This window comes from Mauremys mutica, chromosome 8 (genome assembly GCF_020497125.1).
Source record: "Mauremys mutica isolate MM-2020 ecotype Southern chromosome 8, ASM2049712v1, whole genome shotgun sequence".
NCBI lineage: Eukaryota > Metazoa > Chordata > Testudines > Geoemydidae > Mauremys > Mauremys mutica.
The window spans coordinates 90,469,260-90,491,817 of record NC_059079.1 but is presented as its reverse complement, the minus strand read 5'-3'; the positions used below and the strand labels follow the sequence as shown (position 1 = coordinate 90,491,817).

At 47.5% G+C, this 22,558-nt stretch overlaps 1 protein-coding gene across 3 annotated transcripts in view; it reads right to left on the bottom strand.

The window, feature by feature from the left end:
• Positions 1–735: 735 nt before the first annotated feature.
• The window catches only part of STK10 (serine/threonine kinase 10), a 90,682-nt gene continuing 68,859 nt past the window's right edge, over positions 736–22,558 (bottom strand). For all 3 annotated transcript variants that reach the window (XM_045027683.1, XM_045027684.1, XM_045027682.1), the window contains 11 exons: positions 19,355–19,933; positions 12,651–12,781; positions 10,366–10,489; positions 8,558–8,737; positions 8,212–8,304; positions 7,914–8,043; positions 7,401–7,525; positions 6,268–6,456; positions 4,913–5,038; positions 4,419–4,532; positions 736–4,305 (listed from right to left, as the gene is read on the bottom strand). In XM_045027683.1, coding sequence (XP_044883618.1) covers positions 4,168–4,305; positions 4,419–4,532; positions 4,913–5,038; positions 6,268–6,456; positions 7,401–7,525; positions 7,914–8,043; positions 8,212–8,304; positions 8,558–8,737; positions 10,366–10,489; positions 12,651–12,781; positions 19,355–19,933 — 1,929 coding nt within the window. In that variant the 3' untranslated portion in view covers positions 736–4,167. The remainder of the gene's footprint in view (positions 4,306–4,418; positions 4,533–4,912; positions 5,039–6,267; positions 6,457–7,400; positions 7,526–7,913; positions 8,044–8,211; positions 8,305–8,557; positions 8,738–10,365; positions 10,490–12,650; positions 12,782–19,354; positions 19,934–22,558) is intronic.

The window sequence follows — 22,558 nt, the reverse complement described above, 5'->3', positions numbered from 1 at the left end:
CCCAGCAAAAGCTAAAACCATGGTCCAGTGGTTAACAGCACAGATCTGGGCATTAGTCCACATGGGTTCTATTCCAACTCTGACTTATAGAGTGACCAGGCAGCAAACGTGAAAAATCGGGACAGGGGGTGGGGGTAATAGGTGCCCATATAAGAAAAAAAGACCCAAAAATCAGGACTGTTCCTATAAAATCGGGACATCCGGTCACCCTTGTGATTTAGGACTAGTTACTTAACCTCGGGGTCTCAGATGTAACCACATGCAGCATCAGAAGTTGGCATGGCCAATTCACAAATGTTGGTAAAGGGTTTTGAGCTCCTGAAAACTAAAGGTGCCATAGCACTATTACTATACTGACGAGTTCAAGGCAGAATACAAGTCCCATTGAAAGTGTAGTTCCTGGCTCTGCCAAACAGCGTCACTCTTTAACTATCTTTAGATTAACATCAGCAAGGACTTTAGAAGAGCTACAACTTGAAGCTGAGATCTAGACTCAGAGGGGTCTAGCTTCCCTGCAGAGATCCATGAATACAAAATTGCTACATGCAGCAACAGCATTTTCAGAGCAGCCACTTGCATTTGGAAAACTGAAGTTCTGCTTTGCAAGGCTGATAGCCCAGAACAAGTATCACAGAGTCCCCTCACACAGTTAAACCCAAATATACTAACAGAAGGCTAACTCTGCCAATCTGAAGCCAAGTTCAAAGAGTACACAGAACATTAGACACAAACCCAGTGTCTCACTTTGTTACTTTATTAGATTATTATTCACAGAGTGGCTGCCCCACTGAAGACACTTTACAAAATATATTTTAAAAAAAAGTTTTATTCAAAGCCACATAAAAATGACATCCCCAATAGACAAAAATAAGTTGGTTTTATTTGCCTTAGAAAAAAGATTACTTCCAAAGAGGGAGAAAAATCTGGCCCTTAAAAGGAAGAACAAGCTTCCTTTAAATGTTGCAACTGTTAAACACACTTCACTGCTCTCCTTTTAGAGATCAGTATTGCACTTACGTAAAGCTACAGTGCACCATACAGCAATTGAGAGGCAGCAAACGGCACCAGAAAAAAAAGAGTTCCCAATCCCAGGTTAAGAAAATGGCAACTAAGTTACAGGTTTCTAGCCACCAATAAGATTAACTAATGAGTGAATGACTGTTGATTAACAAAGAGCTGGCATATCCCATTCAAGCTGGAAGCCCCCAGAAGTTGTCCCCATCATAGCTGCTGCACAACATACAAATCAAACTCTTGCTCAAGCTAGGAGTAAGTCTAGCTCTGACTGACTCTTCGGCATGGAGTTCTGAGAAGCACCTGTCTGGAATACTGTTCATGCTTTGACATTTTCCTCCTCTCTATATTTCCAGCATAAAGATTTAAACTGGAAAAGTATCTCATGTGTAGGTATTCCAGAAAGTCCTTCCAATGATAAACATTTCAGTCACACACACATTAAAGATGAAGGAGCGGATTCCAATCTCAGGGACACTAGTGATTTCACAGAGTTCTTCTAAATTTACAGCAGCAAGACTGAACAAAAATGGCCCCAGGGCTACTGTAAGACATTTCTAACACTATCAGAAGGCTCAAGTCAACCCAGGTCCTTCAAAGACAACTCACCTCCTTCATTCCTACATCAACTCCCAGACAGGCAACACCACCATACAGTATGGTACATCATGAAGGCACAGCTGATACTTAGGGAAATAGACCAGTTATACTGCAGATAGAGGTAAACTAGCCATTTCGGAAAAGGTGCTTAGTAGTGAGTGAAAAAAATAAAAATAAAAAATGAGGACCCCAGGTCTCGGAATGCATGGTGCGTACAACCAACTATGCAGTTCTTCTGTGTGCCTTTCTTTTTCCATTGACATATCAGTCAAGCCTCCACTATGTATGGTTGGCTGCCCAGGTGAGTCTATCAGAGCTACTGTGAGTCAAGTAATAAAACAGTAATACCTTTAATTTCATAGGGAACTCGGAACAGCCAAGAGGACACAAGTTTTCAGGGAACTGAAAGATACTTTTTAAAAATTCTAAATGGATAGGAAATGTCCCCCTCTTTGGTACAAAGGTGTTTCGAAACTTGCACCTTTGTGCTCCAAAGTCTTTCAACTTCCCATGTATCTAGGATTCTACGCTAACATGAGGTGTCTCCTCAAGCTGGTGCTACATAGCAGAGTTAGTAAGTCTCTTGGGACACCACCTGAGATGACGACACAGATGCTCTTAGGTGGAATATTTTTAATAAGGATCCCATGATTGGAAGATACAATCTAAGCATAAAATGACAATGTGGCACATAAACCAAAGGAAGGAAAAGCTAACTGTTACCACATGCTGTTTTGTGATCAGGCAGTCACACAAGGGAGAGAATGCTACATATCAAGGCACCCTTTACCCTACAGCAACTCCGTGCTCGTCAAAATCAGAAAACAGCTGTATCGGAAACACAAGATTCACTTGCTACTCTGCTGATTGGAACAGTATAAGGAGACTGGCCGCAGTCCGGATACCTTGGGACTTCTCAGGATTAGCAGTGCCTAGGCTTGGATAAGGGAATCTTAACTCCTACCCAGTCGCTACTGCAAAATGCATTCGTGACAATTAAACAGAGATGTAGACCATCATGGTGCCAATCTGTGAGTGTTGGGGATGGAGAGAGAGAGAGAGAGAGAGAGAGAGAGAGACAGAGACACACACACACACTGATTCACAGCATCGTGTGGACATGGGTGAAAAAAGGTAGACAGAACTTGAGGTACAACTGCCCTATCTAGTTTTGTACAACCCCAACCCTAGGCAGGAAGCCAGGAGAATGTGAGATAAAGTCATGACAAGTCTTTGCAAGGTCTTTGCTTAAGGAGCTTAGGCACCACTTCTGGAAGAAGTAACTCCTTACAGCTACAAGCCAGCCGGAGCTGTCAATTGCATCTTCCCCATCACCAATTTAAGAGCCAGACTGCCAGGTCTTTGCCAGTTTTAATCCTTTGAAACCAAGCTTTGCAGCAAGTAATTTGTGTTGCAAAGGTCTGGCTGGATAATCTACCTGCTCCAAAAATGCACAGCACTTTCTGAACTCCAGTTTGTGCACAGCTCTGAGGGCTGATAAAAGTATTTTCTGGAAGCAGTAACCCCCACATACAGAGGGCACATGATCACTACTGACACCTTGGTGTGTTAAATTGCAAAACCAAGTAAAACCGTGAACCTCTCCCTGCTCCTCCTTCCAAGCATAACCTTTCTTAGGAAGCACGAGTTTTAGGCTGGCCTAGCAGTGTAGCTGTGATGCTTCATACTGCCCTGTGGCACAGCCAGGTTTGATTCCTAGACACCATACGCCACACAGTCCAGCGGAGTCAGCGAGTGCCACAGAGTGACTAGGAACCTGAGAGGGAACTGTGTCATTTAACATCAACTCCCAGGGCAAACAAAGGAGAAGTAGAGGCATTTCAGCAGGGGAGCCCAGCTAGTCCCCCAGGGTTTACATTGGGAGGAAAAACTGCTGAACCCATTTCAAGCAACCAGGGGAAATGGAGACCACAGTAAAATGCAGGCAACTCTGCTTTGCGTTTTGTAAGAAAACCATACGAACCCTTGTAGGCCTCACCGATCCAGGAGGCCAGGGTAGCATCACACAATGCTAATGCTGACAAACTGCACCCAACCACTGCCCTGGCAACAAAGAGAGGAAGGAGGTACCCACAAAGAATAGGGATGTTTAAATAACCACTTTGAACAGTGTTTGAGAGCCCCTAACACCAATCATGTCCATAGCATTTATTGCTCCGATCTAGGATTGGACATAGCATGGGCATCAGGCTCATCCACGGATTAAAGAGTTCAGCAGACAGCATGAGTAGGATCACGGACACAGCCCTGCCAGCTCTCCCAGCAGGGAGTGTCACTGCAGCTCTGTCGGCAGAGTGAGCCAGCCCCAGGAAATGCCACCTCTGCTCAGAATCAAGTTGATCTCCCATAGTGTCAGACAGAAGTGGCAGGAGGCCATATTTCTCTCAGGCAAAGCAGAGGGACAGAAGGGCACTGCCCTGAGGGAGGTTGGTGTGTCAGTGAGAGGGTCCCCGCAGTCCTGAGTTGCTTGTCCACAGCTAATCAAGGTAGAGCGAGTGCCAGCTAGCTCGCTGGCCCGCCCAGATCCAGGCGTTATGAGCACTCTGCAGAGTTGAAGGGAAAGAACTTGACAGGTTTGTTTGGGGATGCTGGGGTCTGACCATCTGCCTCGCTCAGTCTGAAGAACACCTCCTGCTCCCACTTCTTCTGGTTCAGCTCATCCTCCAGAGCCTTAATTAAAAAAATAAAACAAGAGACTTGTATTTGAGGTCATGCTGTCACTGTATTGACACAGCCCCTGCCAGCCAACCAGGCTCCAGTGGCCTGTGTCCAGGGAATGTTACCTTCTTCCGTGGCCTCAGCATATCCCGCCAGTCCTTCAGGTGCTGGTTGTGGTTTTCATCCAGGGCCTTTAGCTTCTGGGTCTCATGTTCCACCAAGAGGTGACACTTCTCATTCTAAATAAAACAGCCAGAAGAAGGTATAAGGAGTCTGTGGATGGACTGTATCAAGGAGACAACAGAACCATCTCCTCCCTACATGCTCCAGATGAAATGGAGACCCCTCTCCACCCATGCTCATCCTATTGTTTTACACTTCTGCTGAACCGTAGGCAGCTCAGAGCTCTGAACTATGATCACGTGTTTAAGGGAACCCTCTAATAGGAACAGATGGGAGATTGCACCTTTAGTCAAACTTAACTGCCAGTTCCCACAAACCATATTTCTCACAGCAGCCATGACCCCTCCTCCGTACAGGTAATGCTAGTGGTATGATGCTCCCCCCCAGCTTATACATCTGACTGCATACGTGCAGCTCTGCCTCAGTGTGACATTACCTGCAGTTGCTGCAGTTCGTTCGCGTTGCTCTCACACTGGGCACTCATTTCCTTCATCTGGAACTCATGTTTCTGCTGCTGCTGCTGCCGCTCTGCCTTCTGCCGCTTTTCTTCCTGCTGAGCAAACTGGAACAGAAAACAGCCCCCAGAACCCTCAGTCACCCAAGAGCAGAGGCTGGCTAAGAAGTTAATGAGCTGACACCATCAAAGGAATAAAGAGCCAAGGTAGGGGACACCTAAATGCTCAGTTTAACTGTGGCATCCATATACAGCCCGTTCAAAACAACCTGGCCCAAAACTCAGCCCCAACTCCACAGAGTCAGGCAAGAGCCAGTGATCAAAACAGATGCTCTTTTAATTGAAAAAACTTTAAAACAAACATATTATGGACCTATATAGTGGTTGTCGGCACTCTCCTAGGCTGCCCCAGAACATCCTAGATCCATGTGGACATATAGTACCTACATGCAGGTATTTTCATGTGAACGAGAGCTCATCCACTTCACTGTTAAGCTGCTGGGCCTGCAGCAGGCCTGTTACGCTGCTGTTATTCTACTGAAAATCCTCTGAGCGTTTGGACGAGCCGGGGGCATTCAGCAGCAACCCCAGATCCGAGGAGCAGTTTTCACCTCAGGCTCCTAGCACTAATGAATGTGGTCAATTAATTTTAACAGGAGATGAGAAATAGTTTCCCTTACCTCTTATAACGGGACCTGCAGTGACACGGCTGCATTCTGGGGGTTTAGGAGCACGTCCCACTGACTTGTTCTAAGTCACACCCACCCACTGCGACAACCACCATATCCCTCTTTCCCCATTCCCTTCACTTTCGGGCACGCAGTTCAAAGAGTGGGAATGACAACTCCTTGCAGACCAACCAGGGGGAGGTTCCAGGCAGTGGCTCACTGCCTTGCTGGGCGGCAGAAGGGGTCAAGGTCGCCTTTGGAAATCCCTCCCTGAGGGCAGGACTCTGCACTACTTTGATCCAGGCTTTCATGGGTTATGGGAGGACCGACAAGTTATACCACTGCTTTCCACCCACAGGGCCCATCAATGCTGTCCTTAGTTTCTCAGGGTGGGCTACTGTTGAAAGATGGCAAGCATTTCCCTCTAGCACTGCTATAGGGTGACCAGACAGCAAGTGTGAAAAATCGGGACAGGAGGTGGGGGGTAACAGGAGCCTATATAAGAAAAAGACTCAAAAATCAGGACCAGCCCTATAAAATCGGGACATCTGGTCACCCTACACTGCTATGTCACCTGCAAAGCAGTGCAGTGCTCCACCCCAGGCCATGGGGGAAGTCTCCAGAGCCCATGTGTTCTGGAGCATTACCACATGGCTCAGTGAGCCTGACCTGTTTTATCTTCTCCCTCTGTTCTGACATGCTCCCGCTGGAGTTTATGTGGAGGCTCTTCTTGTACATGGCCATGCGGGTCTTCCCTTCACTCCTCTGGATTTTGGGGAGACGAGCTTTCTCCTGCTGCTGCCGAATCCTCAGTTGCTCTATCATTCGCTGGTTATACCGTTGCATTTGCTCTCGCTCCTAGAACGGCAAAGCAAGGAAAGAAAGCAAGGTCAGCAGAGAGAAGAGGCAAGTCAAGCCGATGGAGAGCAGGAGGATGGTTACTGTGCTAGGGAACGGTGGAAAAACACCACAGCACTGGTGACTACAACAAAAGCTCCTCCCTAGGGCTGTAGGAAAACAACGTGTCAAACAGGCCACAGAAAAAGCAGGGGATGAAGGTTAAGATGAAGAAAAATGGCAGCCCACAACATGGACTCAGACCTGTCTGAGCTTCCATGTGCTCCCTTCTGAGTCCATGACATGGCCTGGTGGGTAAGGATTCCCCATGCTCCGGGTGGGAGTGGGGCCCTTCCCATCATAAAGGGAAAAATGAAGACACAACTGATCATAGGCAAGATGCAAAGAGCCAGAATCATGTATGATGGCAACATTCCAGGAGCAGAAACCTGGGTGCAGTGCTAGCCTTGTTCCTCAAGGGTGGGAGTTGGGATCTTCATTCAGCAAGCCCTGGTCACAGGCATCTTACTGAAGGATTTCAAGTGAGTCAGATTAACTACAAAGCCCTGCTCCTTTCATGCAACTATTTCATACTTTCAATTCCCCTGCCATCCTGTAAACCAGTAACACATCAGAGACTTTCTGGAAATAGCTCATTGTCAAAGATCTCTAAGCACATGCCTCTCTCCTTGCGGGAACACTCACACAGCGCAGGGAAGGGATCCTAAATATTAGCAACAAAACAGGCTGATATTCACTCCTTGTCCTGCTACACACCCACCCACCTGCGACAATCACCATCCCTCTTTCCCCATTTCCTTCGCTTTCAGGGGCACGCAGTTCAAAGAGTGGGAATGTCAGCTCCTTGCAGACCCACCAGGGGCAGGTTCCATGTTGTGGCTCACTGCCTTGCTGGGCGGCAGACGGGGTCAAGGTCACAGTCACAAAGGGCTGAACTCTCTTACCTTGTCATGCTTTCGGACCAGCTCGTGTCTCTGGAGGAAATACTGGTCCTTCAATTGCTGCTTGATAAGCTGGTGTTTCTCCTGTAGGTGGTGCTCTTCTAGCTCCCAGATGGAGGCTTCTCGGTCTAAGGAAGGGGAGAGAAATTAACACACACTCACTCACTCTTCTCCTGAGCTCTAGTGATCCCATTACTCGGGAGCAGTAAAGCAGATGAAGGGGCAATCATACACCTTCTCCTGTTTTCCAAGAGGCCCTGGTTGCAAGCCATATCTGTGAATTGTCTCTTGTAATTATGAGGCCTAATTGGTTCGTATTTGTAAAGCGCTTTGGAGATTAAACCACTAAGTATTATTATTATTAAACATTCAGGCAGGATCTGGCAAGGCTGTTTATTGCTAAATCCTCCTGACAGCTTGCAGCAATGTCAGCATCTGTTGTGTAGGAAGAGCCAGCATTGGATAAACCCATCACTACAGCATTTGTTTTCTCCCTCCCAACTCTATCCCACTCACCTCTCATGAGCTGCTGTTTTTTGTTCAGGCACTCACGCTCCTTGTCGCAGATCTCCTTCCTGTTCTGCACAGTAATATTATTCATGGCCAGCTCCAGATCCTCTTTCTGTTTGGCTACAAACTCTCGTTCCTGGGGGGAGATGCCAGTAAAGTGAGCTGTTTTCCAGCTGTAACTTTACGTGCACCTTCGGTATTTTAAACCCGGTGGCACTTGGAGGTAAGAAGCCAAGTCACCAGGTGCCCCTCTCCTGCATCCCCTCTGCTCTTTGGTGTGGGGCTAATCCTTTCTTGGGCTTACCAAGACTTGCTTCTTCTGCGCAAATTCTTCTGTCTTCACCTTCATGCTCTCCTTGCGCACATGCCGGGGAAGCTTCTCAACTTCGGTCTTGACCTTTGAGAGAGAAGAGATGAGTCTTTCAGCGGGTAACTTAGGCTGAAGCTCCACCTCAGGAGCTGGGCCACAGGAACAATCCTAGGGCATAAGAGAAGTAGAAGCCTCCCACTGAAGATAGCTACTGCTGCCTCTCACCTCCCTGCCCCCAAGATATCCCCTGGGTAAGGATGCCGTGATCCACTCCTGGAAGGAACGCTCTCCGTAACAGCTAGCACAAACCAGTTCTTCCCCATCCCTTTCCCATTTTTACCTCCTTCTTCTTCTGCTTAAGCTGCTCCAGGAATTTGTTGTAGTCTCGTTCCTGCTCAGCACGGATGCGCTTTGCCTCTTCCCGCCGGCGGAACGAGTGATCTTGTTCCATCTTCTCGATCTGCTGCTTCTGTTGACGTTCTAGGTTCTCCAGCTCAGTGTCGAAGAATTTCTTTTTTGCCTATATTGGGGGGAGAAGGGGGAGATGAGGGGAAGAGAACGAAGTTCAGACTAAACCCTCTCTGGGCTAGATTCTCTCTCAAATCGAAAATAGTGAGCACTGAAGGAGTGGACGCAAGAAATTTATGAAAACAAGATACTAACTGTATTGGGCAGAGCCAAGCCTGGGGTGGGCAGGCATTGTGCAAATCCCTCTGTCCTCCTCCCCCAGTTCTGCCAATGCACCTCAGTCTTGGGCATGTCTACACTTACCTCCAGAGCGATCGATCCAGCGGGGTGGGTGGGGGTAGTGGCGTCAATTTATCGTGTCTAACGAAAACGCAATAAATTGACCACCAAGCGCTCTTCCATCGACTCCAGTACTCCACCGGAGCGAGAAACATAGGCGGAGTCGATTGGGGAGCGTCAGCAGTCGACCTACCGCAGTGAAGACACCATGGTAAGTAGATCTAAGTAAGTGGACTTCAGCTACGTGAACAACATAGCTGAAGTTGTGTAACTTAGATCGACCCCCTCCCCCTCCACAGTGTAGACCAGGGCTTGAGCAGCAGAACCCCCCTTATTCCATCTCTGGGCTTGACCAGCTCAGCTTGTGAACTTCATTCCTGATGTGCAATATACTTCTGGTAGCGACCTCCTGGGCAGAGACTGGTGCTGGGAGAAGCCCAAATGTAAGATTTTTTGCTCAACATCCCTGGGTATGCAAACCACTGAAGGACATTGCCTTCTGCAACATTTCACCGACACATCTGTCTTCTCTCTACTCTTGAGTCGCACCAGCATTATACCACCATCAGCAGGAACACGGGCCCTTGTGGGATGTGGTTTGATTGCTAAGTGCCTCAGGAGAGCTGTAGAGGGAGCACATCATTGTTCCTTAACGTGTCACACCACGATGTTGGCAAAAATCTTAGTGAGCAGGTACTTCTTTTTAAGGAGGGATTCAACTGGACAGCATGTCAAACAGGCCAAGAGAGACTCTAAATATTTAGGGAAACATGTGAAATGCATATAGTCCCTCTTGGCCTCCAAGCAGACCTGGGGGTTACTGACAGGACGCAGGATACACTTATCTGCTGTCTCCTGAAAGGTTTTGGTTTTTTTTAAAAACCTGACTTGGCTATAAAAAAAAATCCATTTACTTCAACACATGCTGACGCCTCTCCCTCGAGCAGGCACAGCTGGGCGCACAGCTGTAAATCACTACAGCACAATTCACCTGCATTCAGTTTATAGGACCCAAAGTCTCACCTATGGGCTCAGCTCTGACACCACCAGAATATGGGGACAAGAGCTGGCCCAGCACCTCCCCTTTGCTGTTGGACAGGATGGGTATAAAGGAAGTCCTGGCCCACAGCAATGCGTTCTGGAAAACCAGCCTAGGGCTGCTGGCTCCCATAGGGTTTCCTTAATTGTTGTGCCCTCTGAGTGAATCCAGCCAGCTTACTTTAGAAGCGTGAGCAAGGGTTTAGGATTAGTTTTTAGTGGCTTGTATAACAATAGGCATTGAATCTCTCTGCTGACCAGCCTAGAGTACACGGCATCTCTCGCTCTGTACCGGCAAGACAGTTGCAAAGGAGAAGTCAAACCAGCTAGGACATGTAGGTTCACCTTCCCCTTCTCACCTACCATCATTTCTTGTTCAAAGCGCCTCAGCATTTGTTCCAGCTGCAGGTGGTGTTTGTTGTTCAGTTGGGTCTGGTTCCGGTGTTCCTCTTTCTGAAGCAGGCGCAGCTCCCGCAACTCCTGGCGCCTAAAAGGGTTAAAAAAAAAAACACGGGTAAAATTCCAGGCTTGGTGCCTTCCCCATGCAGGCAAAATTTGTAAGTGAAATAACATGGGAGCAGAAATTGCGTTTTCAATGCCTATTCAACCACAGTGCAAACCAACCAACCACACAGGCAGCCCCCCCAATGATCAGGAAAGGGTTACTGCTTTGTACTCGGGAGTGAGGTAAATGCAGACTCATTGATTTGCATCCAGGCTCCATGGCACCAGTTCTCTGTCTGTAGGAAGGCAGGATGTTAGCGATATTAACAAGGGCAAGAGGGTCAAATCTTACAGGCAAGATCTATTAGCCAGCAGAATAGCAGTGGAAGCCCCATTGCTTGGGACAGTTAAAACTTGTCTAGAGAAACCCCTTGAAGATATACTTGAGGGAAAGAAGCCTCTCCTACCCAGCAGGGTAAAACCGGTCTATTACGTCCCATCCAGACTAACTTTATAGCAGTCTTTGCAATACAAGTCGGCCTGAGTTAGGGCTGCCCTGCCCATCCTGCAAGTTCAGGAGTGAGGGCAGTCCATGACACAGATGGTGGGAAGGGTAGTTTTCCCATGTGAACCAAGGAGATGTTACACCTCAGATCTGATCTAGTCATCTGCCTTTCACTGAAAACATCTATTAGGGAGTCCTAGCCTGGTCTGAGTGCCACATCCATGCTCATTTGCCAGGTTTACAGGCTGGCTCAGCTAGAAATTGCTGATGTCCTGGGTGAGGGAGAAAGAGTCACAGTTTTTAAGTGAAATTCCCAGTGTGACCTTCGCTCCAGTGCATTAGCGTTATGCTCTTCAGCACACCACACACAGTCTGGGAATCTTGCTGGGAAAACCACTTTAGAGCAATTTCCCTTATCCAAACACACACACCCCATTAAATCAATTGGCCCAACGAGATCTGCTCCTCTCCACTCCAGCCTTAAAAATCAATATCTTGGCACATTCCAACAAGCAGCAGGAAAACAACCCAGATATGAAACTTGCAAGTGGGAAAAGATATGCAAAGAAAATGCACTAAGCCTGCTGGGCAAAGCCTGCAAAATGGTAGCTTTCTCTGAACGCACTTTTGTGCAGTGACGTGTGAGTTTTCAACCCCTTCTCTGTCCCACTTGCCCCCACACCCGGTAGTGCAGGTAGAGCAGGCCAGTTATGAAAACAGAGGCCCAATTTTCAGTTACTCCTTCCCTGTACTTGTGCAGGAAGAAGAGGGTGCAAGAGTGGCTTTAAGCCATCTTTGCATTCCCTGTATTCTAGGGCCACTTGGCACCTGCCTGGCCCTCAGTGCAAGTTGGAGCAGCCTCAGGAATGCTCCAACTTAGAGTAAATTTCCCATGGCACTTGGGAAACAGACCAGATAAAGAGTAATGTACCTTATGGGAGCAGGGATAGCTTAGAGACTTGTCAACAAGCAAGGGATATCCTCAGGGAGTCCTCCAGAGCAATGTTGAGGGACCTTGTTGTAACAAAGAGTCAGGCCCCGGATTTTTATAAGCCTTTCATTTCACTGTCGCCACTAATCATAATGAAGCCAGAAACGGCCCTCTCTCCCCACACTAGAATCCTAGAGGCTTGAAGGCTACAAAAATGTAATGGAATCAAAGCTTTTGAGGGCCTGAACATGCCGAAGACTAAAATTCCTCTTAGTTCTTCCGTTAATAAAAGTCTATCCGAGCAAATACAAAAGCCAACAAACAAAAGCATCTTGAGAAGTTCTATTAGTTTATTTTAATTGAGTTGATGTGTCACACTGATGGCTCTGGAAATGGACGCAAGTTTATCCACACAACAGGCTTAGCCAAGACAGAGGCAGTGAAAGCTTCCCACACAGAGTGCCACTGGTAAGCCTCAGCAGTGAATGCATGGCCCATAAGTGAAAGTGTACCTCAATGTCCAATGTCAATGTCCAATCCTTAGCCTCTACTGGGACTGCCAACAAGGGTGCCAGTGAGGTGGTTTGTACGTTGTGGACAGCTGCCCATTGTGAGCTGGACTGTTCCCATTAACATTTTGCTACCATGTGGAGAATTGAGGTCACTACTGGGTATGTGCTCAGGTGAAAGGCTGTGTCCCCCATTGCTAGTCCTGGGAGCCAGCCAAGCCAACCCTCCCAAATTCCCAGTGACCAACTTCCAACTTGCCTGAGGAATCTCATCTCTTCATCTTTCTTCTCATCCTCACTGATGATCTTGGAGGTGGTGATACTCACTTCCACTCCATCGACCACAAACTTCCGGGTCCGTTTCAATGTCTTGTTGTGTATCCTGGAATCCTAACATGCAGTAGGAGAGAAGGGAAAAAAAACAGAAACAAGAGGTCATGAAATGAAATTCTAGGTTACTGTTTAATGCACACTATAAGCTGAAGCTGTGCCAGTGGCCTGTATGACAGCCAAGCACTAAGGCCAGAGATCTCAAAATAATCCCATTAGCATTTTTAATAAAACATCAGCCTCCCAATAGAATAAACAGAACTCATTCAAAACTAAGCACACAGCTTTCCCTCATTCATCCTGCAAATCCACACTGTGCTCTCATTTATCGTTAAAATGAAATATTGGTATCACATTAGGACAGTCAGCATCCTCAGTACAAAAGCATTACTTAAAAGAAAAACAGAAGCAATCCAACAATTGTAGAACTCTCTCCTCCATACCTAGCTATATAGATGGCTGGCGTCAGGGTCCCTCTTATTCATATCATGAGACTAAGGTGCAAACTTTTAGCAGTGAGAGTAATCAACCACTGGAATAATTTACCAAGGGTCGTGGTGGATTCTCCACCGCTCAGAATTTTTAAATCAAGATTGGATGGTTCTCTGGAAGATCTGCTCTAGGAATTATTTTTGGGACCTTCTCTGGTCTGTGTTATACAGGAGGTCAAACTAGATGATCACAGTAGTCCTCAGAATCTATAAATTCACAGACATGACATTTGTCACCTTTCCCTTTTTAAGCAAGTCACAGCTTGTTGAAGATGCCGGGGGTATGTCTACACTGCAATTAGATACCCGCGACTGACTGACTTCCGAGGCTCAGACTGCAGGGCTGTTTAATTGCGGTGTACATGTTTTGGCTCAGGCTGCAGCCCAAGCTCTGGGACCTTCCCACCTTGCAGGGTCCTAGAGCCCAGGCCCGAACATCTACACCACAATTAAACAGCTCCTTAGCCTGAGCCTGCTGGCATCAGCTAGCTGCGGGTTTTTAACTACGGTACAGGCATACCCTGAGCCACTGCGGCTCCCACTAAACGCAACAGGAGCTGTGAACGCTCAGCACCTTCAAAAGTCAGGACATAAATTCCTAACTGGTGCATTTGGAATGATATCCAGCTTTGTCTGCTGGATCAGAATTTGGGTCCCTATATTTTGCTAATCACCAGCAGCTCTGAGCTCCTTACAGGGAAGAAGCAGACTAGCAAATCTTTGGTTCATTTTCACTAGTACAGGTAGAGACAAGTGTTTTCGCTCTCTCGTTCAGTGGTGCAGTAGGCTGCAGTTGCCATCTATTCTTACAGAGGATCTGAATACGGTTAGGCTGGAGGATAGGACCCAGTGACTGAATTTCTTTGCCATGAACGTGGGAAGGAAATGACATAAGCCATGTGGCATTTTGGAAGGTGGCCATAGGGGTGGAAGGAACAGCAGGAGGGTGAAAAAGAAAGGAAGAGGGGAAGGCTAGAGTGAGTCAATTCTTTTACCTTCCCCAGCAATAATGACTACATTAGGGAAAAAAGGTTGCAAGAGCTTCCAGTGAGCCCGAGAAGCCCAGAGTTTACTGGGCCCATGAAGAGCTTGTTGCTCAATTCAGCAACGAAAGGAACAGTCAAAGGACTTGTTTATACGAGGGAGTTGTGCCAGGATAACTTAAATCCATCTTCAAACCAGTACATGGGTGCAAAAGGCTGCGGGGATATTCTTGTCTAAGACTAGCTTCATTTGGTTTAAATCAGTAAGCAAACTACTTAAGCTAAAAATGAAGAGATGGCACCCGTTGCCTAAATCACAGCCAAATAGCTATGTTAAGAGAACATGATGATTGCAAAGCCAAACATTCAGAAGTTAGAAAATGCCAGAATTAAGGTTGCCCATGCTAACTTAATTTAGTCCATTTCTGCATAGGTATTATGCTACACAGTCTTTAGTTACACGGTCACACACTATTTCTCCTGCTTCATTCAGTGCACGGGATGCACAATGCTCAATTACTGAGCAGTTATTCAATCTCTCAGTGTGGCCTCATGTCTTACTACCTGCACAGCATTCAAACTCCTACTCTAATATAGAATTATTAACTTCCTCAAGGGCATTTCTATAGTGCTCGGGACTATAGTACCTGAGTGCTTTCCAAAGATTAGTGAGTTTATTTTCACAATACTCCAGAGAGGCAGTGTTGCCTAGTGGATAGAATACTGAACTGGAACTCAAGACCTGGGTTTTAGTCTAGACTCTGCCACTGGCTTGCTGGGTGACCTTAGCAAGTCACTTTACCTCTCTGTGCTTCAATTTCCCCACCTGTAAAATGGAAATAATGATACTGATCTACTGTGTAAAACTGAGATCTACTGATGAAGTGCTCTACAAGTACTAAATATCATCATCATTCCATTCTACAGATGGAGAACTGAGACAGAAATTAAGGTCACATGTCCACTAATTTTAGGTGCCCATCGTGAGATGCTTGGGCCTGATTTTTCAGTATACTTAGCATTATATAGCTCTTTATAAGTTCAGAGCACTGCTCCCATTGACTTCATTTGCAGTTGAGTAACACGCTGGGCACTCCAAAAACAAGGAACACAAGTTAGTGGCACCTGTGAAAAGTCCGGTTTAACTAACTTGCACAATATTACATAGGAACTGTGCAGTAGGGGCAGAATCCAATTCTGCAGATATTTACTGACAGCAGAGGAATGTTGAGACACAGGAATCTCAGGTTCCGTACTAGCTTCTGAAGGGGAGTGTACCCCCTAGGGGTCACAGACCTTTCTGTCCCTATTTCCTCCAGCCTGTGTCCTCATCCCAGTCTCCCCTCCACAATCTCCAGGCTCCTTGTCCTAGTCTCCTTGCCCAGCCAGTCCCAGCTCCACCCTCCTGGTCCCTAATCTCAGGGTATGGCTACACTTGCAGCTGTACAGCGCTGGGAGTTAAACCTGTCTTCGTACAGCTGAGTAGGGAAAGCGCTGCAGTCTGGCCACACTGACAGCTACCAGCGCACTGTCGTGGCCACATTTGCAGCGGCATTGGGAGCGGTGCATTATGGGCAGCTATCCCAGCATTCAAGTGGCTGCAACGTGCTTTTCAAAAGGGCGGGGTGGGGTGGAGTGCGACAGGGAGCGTGGGGGAGAGTGTGTGGATTTTTGGAGCCGACACTGTCAGCATGCTACTTCTCTCCTCAAGCCCCCTCCGTCCCCCTCTCTTCAAGCAAACACTAGCTGTGGGCGTTCCAAAGGGAGCCCCCTGCCTCTGCTCATTCACAGCAAACAGTAGCTGTGTTTGTTTTTTTGATAAGCAGCTCCAGGAGCCCGGAGTTCACAACAAAACAAAGAGAGGCATCACAACAAAACAAAGAGCAGGACCTTCACTTAAAAGGATTATGGGAAGCTTCTGGAGGTCAGTTACAGCGTACTAAGATTATTCCGTTTACACTGGCACCACAGTGCTGCAGCAGCAGCGCTATACTCTTTATTCCTCTCGGGGAGGTGGAGTACAAGCAGCGCTGTAGCCACAGAGATACAGCACTGTATGTGCCTTGCCAGTGTGGATGGGGAGTGAGTTACAGCGCTATAAAGCCACCAACAGTGCTGTAACTCTCAAGGGTACCCAAGGCTTCATTATCAGAAACAACTGAACCATTTTTGCTGATGTTTCTAAAAAGATTCAACCCAAGGCAGACATCCAGCATGGAAAATTTCAGCCAAAATGGTTTTTGTTTGGCAAAGAGTTATAAGCAACTAAAACCAAGGTCTTATAATGGAAAGTGTTGGGCAACCTTGACTTTAGGTGTCCTTACAGCTCAGACTAGAATAAGGGTCTTCACACACAGTCAATTGCACAGGTTTAGTGATATTGGTTTAAATTCACACCCTAACTTATTTCAGTGCTACTTTCCACATACACAAGCCCTTGGTCCTGTATGATTCAGTGCAATCCACATGGGGCTCCATCTAGCAACATCTGTAAGTTTTGAGATTCCATCTGGAGGACGACGAGCAGGCAGTGAAGACCCCTCCCCCATGTCCTTCAGCTGCCCCCGGCATCTGGTCAGTACATGAAATAAACAGACAAGCACAGCCACTTCCCCTGAATATAAATGGGAGCCCCCTGGAAATCCCAAAGCATGCTAGAAACATCACCTGCAGAGCACAGGCTAACTGATCCCCTCCCCACTGCCCAGCTGGGAGGAAGGGAATTCAGCACACAGACCTCAATCCAGAAGGACTGAAAATGTGAATGGGGGGCTCAGCACCTCTCAGAATCAAGGCACAGAGAGGAAGTTTGTGCCTGAGCTTCGCTTTCACATGAGAACTTTTAAAAGAGCCACTAAAAGCCACACTTGCAATTGGTTGCATACTAGGGCAAGAATGAAATGCTCTACACAAGTTTGTATCAAAATGCCCTTGCCCAGGAAGATCTAGAAACCAATGGGGAATTCTCTCACTACAAGCAATGGTCTAGGACAGTGCTTCTCAAGCTCTCTCATGTGGGGGTTGGGGAGAGGGGTGAGGACCAGCAATTTTTTTTTTCCAGTGTGCCAGGGACTGGTGCCATATTATTATCCTATTCGATGCTCTTATGAGGAAACTAGCTGCGGATCAGCAGCCGATAGCTTGGGGACCGGCACCGGTCCGCGGACCAGCACTTTGAGAAGCACTGGTGTAGGAGATCTGATCAAAGGGCTGGGAACTAGGAACGCTGGAGCCCTAACTTTGGCTCAGACATGGATCCCCCTCTCTGGAGTTGGGCAAGTCACTTCATCTTAAGTATATGAGGGGTGGGATTTTACAGATGGGGACAATGATGCCTCCCCCCACTTCATGGGAGTATGGCAAGAATTAATGTTCACGCAGTGCTTTGAATGGGTCATAGGCTGCATCATGTATAGCTAGCGGGCTGGGGGAAAAGCAGCACACGATTTCAGATTAGACTCATTTACGAAAAATTGGTGGCAGAATCCCAAATGCGGGATATGAAAGATAGAAATCAACCTACTGTCCCGTGGACCTTTCCGACAGCATTACTGCTTCCCAGCGAGTACAGTACAGGATCCAAAGCTCTCCACTAGAGCTTGAATGTCCTCAAGTTTACTCGGAGGGTGCTATCAGTACAGCTAGAGTCACATCTAGCTAAAACGCAACAGCATCGCTATTCACTTATTGCTCCCTACAACCCTCCCTCCCCATCAGGGAGAACGATTAACACATGTGATACGTTCTTGGCTGGCCTCTGGAAGTGGATCATTTATCACGGGGAGACTGAAGAATGGGGATGAGACTTCTAACACCAGAGCCCCCCACTAGCAGAACTGTGGACTCCAGGGGGAAGTGCCAATTATTCCTCTCCCAGCAGGAGAGCAGAGCTGGAGGAGGAATTTTGTGTATGGAACGCTATTTGGGCATGTTTCTACACCTGGAAACCATCACTTGCACAGACAACTGGACAAAGATCTTGTGCAATACACACATCTGTGGCTCTCTGAGTCACACTGCACCTCACTTCTCCTTCCAGGGCTCGGTAAATAGTCACTTCATTTATTTTGCCTCCTCAATCAAAGCAATACTGACCCCTCACACTGAGCTTTGCAATCGTCCTCACTGGTCTCCCTAAAAGCCAAAACTGCTTGAAGATCTGAGCGCAAAGAACAGTTTAATCTCTGATACAAGCTAGCTAGAGACATGGCACATTTGAGAAATCACAAGTGATCTCCACCCAAAGCTTACACCAAATTAAGTTGTCTTTTGATCAGTGTTTAGGGGAGAGAAATAGGCTAATCAGCACTGTACAAAGGTGCAATTTACCGGTAGTTATTTTGTTTTTCAGCCTGGGACTTGTTCACAGACTTAGTTTAGTCCCCGCAAGGGAGAGGCTGGAGCAGTTATGTCAGCTTCAGGTTTCCTGCTGATTTACCAAAGACTATAATTAGTTGCAGAATGTAAAACCTTAACTAGATTTCACTGGCTTGGAATCTGCGAGCGTCAAGGAAAAGAGCATGTAACATACAGTAGCAACACTGAGAAAGTACATGTTTAAAGGAAGTAGTGGTTAGGCTAATTCCCCGTACCACAGATTAATAATCATTACACACCATACAACCTCTGCTTCCAGGTACATTATCTGCTCTTAAACAAAGCTACTCCCCAGCGTATGGGGTTGGACCCATTTCAAACTATTGCTGAAAGCTTTGGCTGGAGACTGGAATTATTTTGTGGCTTGGTGTTTATTACAGTGTCACCTGCCTGGAAACCGAAACCTGGGTGCTTTGATGAGTTTATATGATTGCCTCTGCTGGGATGATAATTTGCTGATCCTTCCTGCAGAGTTCAGCATTTAAACACAAAGCAAAACCAAATCCCTGCACTATTAATCTTTATCTACCCCACCCATCACCGGGGTATCTGGATCTCCCATTAACATGATACACTAGGGACAACTCCCTTTTTCTTCCCTGGCAAAAGATCATCACCATCCTGAGGGGGGGGGGGAACCCCAAAGTTTGCCAGGTGCATCAGGAAAAGGGGCCGTCTGGAAAGAGTCAGGGAAGTCTAACAGGATCTCAATGCCGAGGTCTGAATATTGAGTTCCAGATTAAAATCAACTTTTAATCTTTTATTAATGCCCCCTACCTTACCTTCAGGGACAGCGATCCACTCTCCCTGTTAAGGGACAGATCAGCAGACAGAGAGATGGTGAGGTCCATGCTTTCCGAAGCAGAAGTGCTGCCAGAGTCCGAATCCCTCTTGGACCTACTGCTGGCAAACTGAAAAGGAGAATCCAAATTCCCATTGGCAAGTTTTTCCCCAGCCGCATTTTCCAGCTGGCTGCTCTCTGGCCAGTTCCCAATGCTCTTACGGTCTTTGTTCACTGGCTCCAGGTCCTTGCTTTGGCGGCGTCTCTCCTCCATTGGATTAACCTTGTCATCCAACAATCCTGACTGGGGGTTGGTGATTGGCTCTTCCTGGGTGCTGGGGGCTGTTCTGCTATACTCCGTCCTGGACGACTCGGAGCTGCTGGTGGTTTTCATGGAGTTCTCGCTGCCGATCCCTTCATCTGAGAGTCTGTTTCTCTGCCTGTCTACAGTCTTCTTGGCCGCCTCCACGGACAATTTGGGTCCATTCATCTCCAGTGGGGAGGGGGATTCTGGAGGTTTCTCTCCCTCAAAACTCAGCTGACTCACCTCGGAGGGGCCTCGCTTGTGAGTCCCAGAGGGCTGAAAGGACAGGGAAGAGAGATGGGACAGAGCTGAGGCACACACAGCATCAGAGTGAAACTCAGATCACACAAGCGAGGAGACCCAATGGAGCACCTGAGCAACACAAGACTGGGTGCTTCTTAGTGAAAGATGCACGTCTACCACTCTCACTAATGCACTGAACTGGTATTCCTCCTGCCGACCCCCACCTCTTTATATTAACTTACCTTCACAAGAGAGAAGCCCACATGCTTTAGGACTCAGCTAGCCATTAGCTGCATGGGACTTTGGAAGAAAGGTCTCCCCGGGGTCATTATGTTGCATTATTGTTCCCCATGGGAGGTTTAAAACACTTTACCCTTGAGGCATGTGGTACTGGCCACCATCAAAGTCTGGTAAGACTAGACGGACCACTGGCCTTATGCAATATATTCATTCCTCTCAAACTCTCCTCCCCAGAGTCAGGATTCTGGGGCTGTGCCCGGGCCCTGAGATGCCGCAAGGTTCACACATCAGATCAGTGGCATGCACAGGTCTGGTTTGCACCAGTCAGACTCTAGTCAGCCTGGGGAGGAGGGTCAGAAGTTTAGGAAAACTGCTGCCCCCATTCTAACAAAGTGTTATGATGAATTCTGCCACCACGTGGTCCAGCAAAGGGAGTTCACGGGCAGAGCCTGCATTCTGGGGAGGAGTGATGGTTTGAGTCCCGATGTCAATGCTGTACACCTGGGCTCAGCAGGCAAAGAGCACCTGAACTATTTGGATCTGGAGCTGCAGGTCCTAGCCACATGCGCTGACATCAGCATTTTCCAGAGGCCTGTCACAGTGTAACATGGAAGGACAATACTCCTTATGGCCCACGAATAACCAACACCATAGGAGACCCAGAGGAGCTGTATTGCTCCACTAGAGCTGGTTTCCGTGTTATCAATCCTTGCACGGGGAAGCAGGGCGTTGCTAGGCGACCCCTTTGGCAGACAGCTAACAGCAAGGCACAGGGAAGAGTTACCCCATTGTCCCTTCATTCTGCCAGCTCCTTTTAAGCTACACCCACACTGCACACCACTGGCAGCAGCGTGTAGGGTATGTGTAGCTACATGCTGCAGTGAAAAGCAGGTTGTGTCCATACTATGATGTGTAGCTACACGGGACAGCAAAAGGCTGCCTGAGCCTCTCCCCACTACCAGAGCCTCTCTTGCCGCAATGGGAAGGCAGTGGGGCACGACACTGCTACAAGGAGCAGCATAAATGGGGGAAAACGCTACTTGGATGTGCAGAGAGCCATGCAGGGTACATAGCCTGGGTGTCTTTAGATGCCTAAGTAGTGCTTCAGCATCTAGACTGCTATTTATACCCGTGCTAGGGGGTGTGTGCAGTGTATATACTTCACACGCTGCCATAAGGAGTGTGCAGTGTAGATGCATCTTTAGACACTGCAAGTGCTGTAGCCAAGTGGCTTTTGCTCCAGGAGCTTTCCTGGGAGAAGCTGTGATTGTGCAGGAGAAATGGCCCCAGGGCCAGTGTGTTTAGCTGGGTTTTGCTCTTGAGCTCATACGGCTGTGAAATCCTGGCAAGGCAGTTTGAGTTCTTTCCCAAGATACCATGCTCAGCCCAGACTGCTGCTGCTCTCTTCTCTTGGCTAACACTGGGTTTTAATAGCTCCTCTTTTGGAGCTGGGTCCAATTTCAACTGTGATCCTGCAGTGGGAGTTTAAATCCCTCTTGGATCAGAAAAATCCTGACATCCTGCTGGCATCTCTCCCACAAAGGTTCTGGGATGGCCACATTCTGACCTGTTCTGTGCGCCTCGGTGTGACCTGTCTCAAGGAACCCCCTAGCAGCACATCATGAACCGGAATCCAGTGCTGACAGAATGATGCTAACACAGTCAGCAGTGTCCTGATCCCAGAGCAATCGGCTGTTGCTTCAGCTACCACTGACAACAGCACTGCATAACTGGAGGGGGGTCAGCAGAGGGGAACGCCTTTCCTGCCCTTGGAGCCAGCTAGCCAGTCCGCACTAGTGCTGCCGTCCTGCTGAAAGCTCGGCATTACCAGCAGCAGCAACAATTGTGGGTTCCTCCTCTCAAGGGAAAACTTGGCGTTCCCTCCAGCTGCATTATTTTCCAGTACCCTGGGCAGGCATGGAACTGCGGTCCCCACCCCTAACTTCCTGTCCACCTGAATGGACTTAATAAGGCAGCAGCTTTTCCTCAATGGGAGTCTGAGGCAGAGATGGTTAAAAAAAAAAAGAGGCTATTAGTTCTCTATTATAATTAGAGATCTCTATCTAGATCTTAAATCTTTACTATGTGTGTTATTTATGTTGGGAAAAAAGACAGTCACTGTTTGCAAGCAATTAAATCTATTAGGGCCCTAATTCCACCCTTAGACAAACTTGCACAACCCTCACTGACTTCAGGAGGAATTGATCTGCAAGAACAGAATTTGGCTCAAAACAACGTAGCTCACAAAGATTAGAGTTTACAAAATATAGTGATCAACTCTCTCACATTGAGCCTTTGATTCATCTGCAAACCTCAGCCCATGCTTACAAAATTTGAAGTACACGAGGTAAGGTATTTGTGATAGTATATCTGTATGGAATGGCAAAATCCGGCCCTGTGTGATACAACATTGTGTGA